General features: G+C 36.6%; 1 protein-coding gene across 1 annotated transcript; it reads right to left on the bottom strand.

The window, feature by feature from the left end:
* Window positions 1-1,339: 1,339 nt before the first annotated feature.
* On the bottom strand, window positions 1,340-2,871 carry LOC121966049 (dynactin subunit 1-like; the record flags this gene model as incomplete). The annotated part of the gene is made up of 2 exons (XM_042516151.1): window positions 2,712-2,871; window positions 1,340-1,526 (listed from the first exon to the last, which is right to left on the bottom strand). Coding segments are annotated over exons 1-2 (310 nt in total), but the record flags the coding sequence as incomplete, so codon positions are not given.
* Between the last annotated feature and the right edge of the window lie 494 nt (window positions 2,872-3,365).

Raw genomic sequence — 3,365 nt, 5'->3', positions numbered from 1 at the left:
TGCTGCAAAAACGTCCAAAAACATCCAAATTTGGAACATGGGAAAAAGGATCAAAAAAGCAAGGCTATAGTATGGCAAAAATGGCAAAAATTACCATTCCCAAAAACAGCTGAAAACTGCCTAAATCAACCTAAAATAGCGTGTTGAGCTACACCATAGCAAACAATGTTGCAAAAACGTCCAAAAACACCCTAATTTGGAACGTCAGAAAAATGACCAAAAAAGCAAGGCTATAGTATGGTGAGAATGTCAAAAAATGAATTGTCCCAAAAAAAGCCAAAAACTGCATAAAATAGCGTTCTGAGATACGCCATAGCATAGAGTGTTGCAAAAACGGTCAAAAACACAGTTATATGGCAAGCAGTAAAAATGACCCCAAAAGGCTATAGTATCCAAAAACAACTGAATACTACATGCATGCTGAAACATGCAATGTTGCAAACATGGCCAAAAACACCAAAAATGGCATGTGGAAAAAATGACTCATCAAGGAAGAAGTCAAAAAATGACATGCCCCAAAAACAACTGAAAACAGCTGAAAAACGCGTAAAATAGCGTGCCGAGACATGTAATCTCAGAGAATGTTGCAAAACGGCCAAAAACACCACATTATGGCATGTCCAAAAAAAATGAACCAAAGATCAAGGTTATAGTATGGTGAAAAATCAAAAAATGACATGTCCCAAAAATTTATGAAAACCCGGTAAATAGCGTGCAGAGACACACCATGGCATGGAATATTGCAAAAACTGCAAAAATCACTATAATGTGGCATGTCGAAAAATGCAAGGCTTTATAGAATCGTGAAAAATGTCAAAAAATGACATGTCCCAAAAACAGCAGAAAACAGCTGAAAACCGCATAAAATAGCATTTCAAGAGATGTTCAGCATATTAATGTAGAAAAAACGACAGGAAACGTCACAGTATAGTACGTCTTTAAAAATGGTTGTTCTAATCCTAATTGTTATAGGTTTGTTGTTTTTTTCATTTTGATGACATTAACTGACGTCTTTATTCAACCTACAGTCTGGAGTGTGTGACCACGAGTTCGTGGGAGTTATTGTGCTGTTATTTTTTCCTCAAGAACACTGCTACCGTTTGTTTTGGTCATTACAGAAAAGTTCGGTAATTTACTGTTGTTTTTTGTTAATAAATATGGTTTGAACCTGTTCTATATTTGTCTGCTCTCCAGCGTATTCATTTTTAGGTTATTCTTGACGGCATACTATACTATGACGTTTTTGGGTAATTTTGGGTCATTTTCGACGATATACTATACTATGACGTTTTCTGTGTCTTTTTTCTTAATAAATCTGCCTCAGACCACTATCACGCACCTGGAGATTTCCCAGTGATGTCCACTACTTTGACGTTGGCACTCATTTGCAGCAGAGTCTCCAGGAGCTGGTCAGTCTTGCGGTAGAGGGCGCTGGAGAGCACTTCGGGACGGCCTCCATCTCTGGAGGGAAGTTTGGTCACACGAAGAGGAGGCAGAGAGGCCAGCTGGGCGCGCATCTTCTCAGCCTGCGAGGGAAACGATGGACACACGATGAATTCAGGTGAAACAGCATCATCAGCGATTGACATTTCTATGGTAAATTTCAAACAAAAGTCATGTTTGGTGGACAATTAAAAGCCAAAGCCTGCAGTTACAGTCAGCTCGTCCGACATACGTCAATCAGACTGAATTCCTGAGGTTAAAAATATTCTCGACACATGCAGGTTACCATATTTACAGCACAATAGTGGAGATATTAACCCAGATCCTACATTAGATTTCATGTAAATTTAAGACTCAAGGATATGAATCATCAGGATTAACATGCCGAGGTTTGTAACACCCGCAAACGTAATAATCTACAAACAAAAATACAAATCTGCAGCCTTTAATATCATAATCCCACAAAGATAATAGCAAATTTCCTGCAAATTTCATAGCGATGTGGGAATTCTTTAAACTGACAAGGAATGATAAAGCTGCTGCATACAGTCTGTACTGCACGTAAAGTGCTGCTTTGACACGTTTTGACTCGCTCTGCCCAAATCTGTGATATTTTCTAACCAGCTGACACCAACACATCTGCAGGTGCATGAGTAAAAAAACAAACAATGACCACAAAAATCTATATATTTATTTTTCATTTTCATATTTAATTTGTGGGAAACTAACTAAGATTTTCACCTTCATAAAAAATAATATACAATAAATGTAATATTATTGTATTATTATAATGTTACGTATTACTCTTGTAGTAGGAAACTGCTATTCAATTGTGGGAAATGTATTAGATTAAAAGCAGCAGATTTGTGTTACGTTCGTGGGCTGTTATCACATTTGTTATCACATTACAAGTTTTTGTAATGAGCGAACTTATCATGTGTGCTCCTCAAAATCTGCAAAATTTAATAAAATATTTACATGACCAGTTACACAGACTGTGTAAAGATCAAGGTGTCATTATCTATCAACTTGTCTTAGCTTTGACAATCAGAAAACGGATTAATAAAGGATTAATCTAAAACTTTAAAAAAAAAAGATTCAGCATTAAGAATATTAAAAACTTAACCAATTGTCTACGTTCGAATATCTATTGAATGTTTGTCAGTGCAGTTTTTTTGCTCTTTTGTATGTTTGAGACCTACTGTATTTTCCATATAAAATAAATACAAAGATACGTCTCTGCTGAGTTGGTGCAGCGATGTTCGTACCTTCAGTCTGTTGTTGTCGTTCTTCAGGTGTTTGATGCAAAGTCTCTGAGCTTCGATCTGCTGAGTCAGCAGAGGAGAGTCGATCACCTGGATGCCCGAACCTGATCCGACACCTGACATCATGTTGGCTGCGGGAGAGAGAAAAAGAGAAGAAACATGTTATAAACATCTGACTGGATCCAAATCTTTCATTTCACACTTCGCGCGCACTGAATACCAAAGTTAATGTAGCTTCTGTGAGTTTACCGTCATGCTCTTATTTAGGATTTTATTTGATGGAGTTGATCTCTTTGTGAGGCACCTGATATTTTCACTTACATACGGAGCACGGCTGCTAAATGAGGATTAAGATCATGCAGGAAGATGAGCATGTGCATGCCAGGAAATGCTGATTTCCAAAATGAATATCACATTAATAGGTATAATACACAGATAAAACAATCTCAATGGCAATAATAATAAAAATGGTTTCTGCAGGAGTTACCATAAAGAATACAATTTAACACGTGTTTCACCGTGACATCAGGAATATAATTTATTTTATCGACGATTTGTTTGATAATCGAGAAACATTAAGTTAGAAACTTTTGTAAAGTGTCTTTGAAAAAATTTGAGTTAGTACTAAGTACTAAATAAATGCAATCAACAGTAAAA

This window comes from Plectropomus leopardus, unplaced genomic scaffold (genome assembly GCF_008729295.1).
Source record: "Plectropomus leopardus isolate mb unplaced genomic scaffold, YSFRI_Pleo_2.0 unplaced_scaffold22910, whole genome shotgun sequence".
NCBI classification, from domain to species: domain Eukaryota; kingdom Metazoa; phylum Chordata; class Actinopteri; order Perciformes; family Serranidae; genus Plectropomus; species Plectropomus leopardus.
The sequence above is the reverse complement of the archived record's forward strand: the minus strand, read 5'-3'. Positions and strand labels throughout refer to the sequence as shown.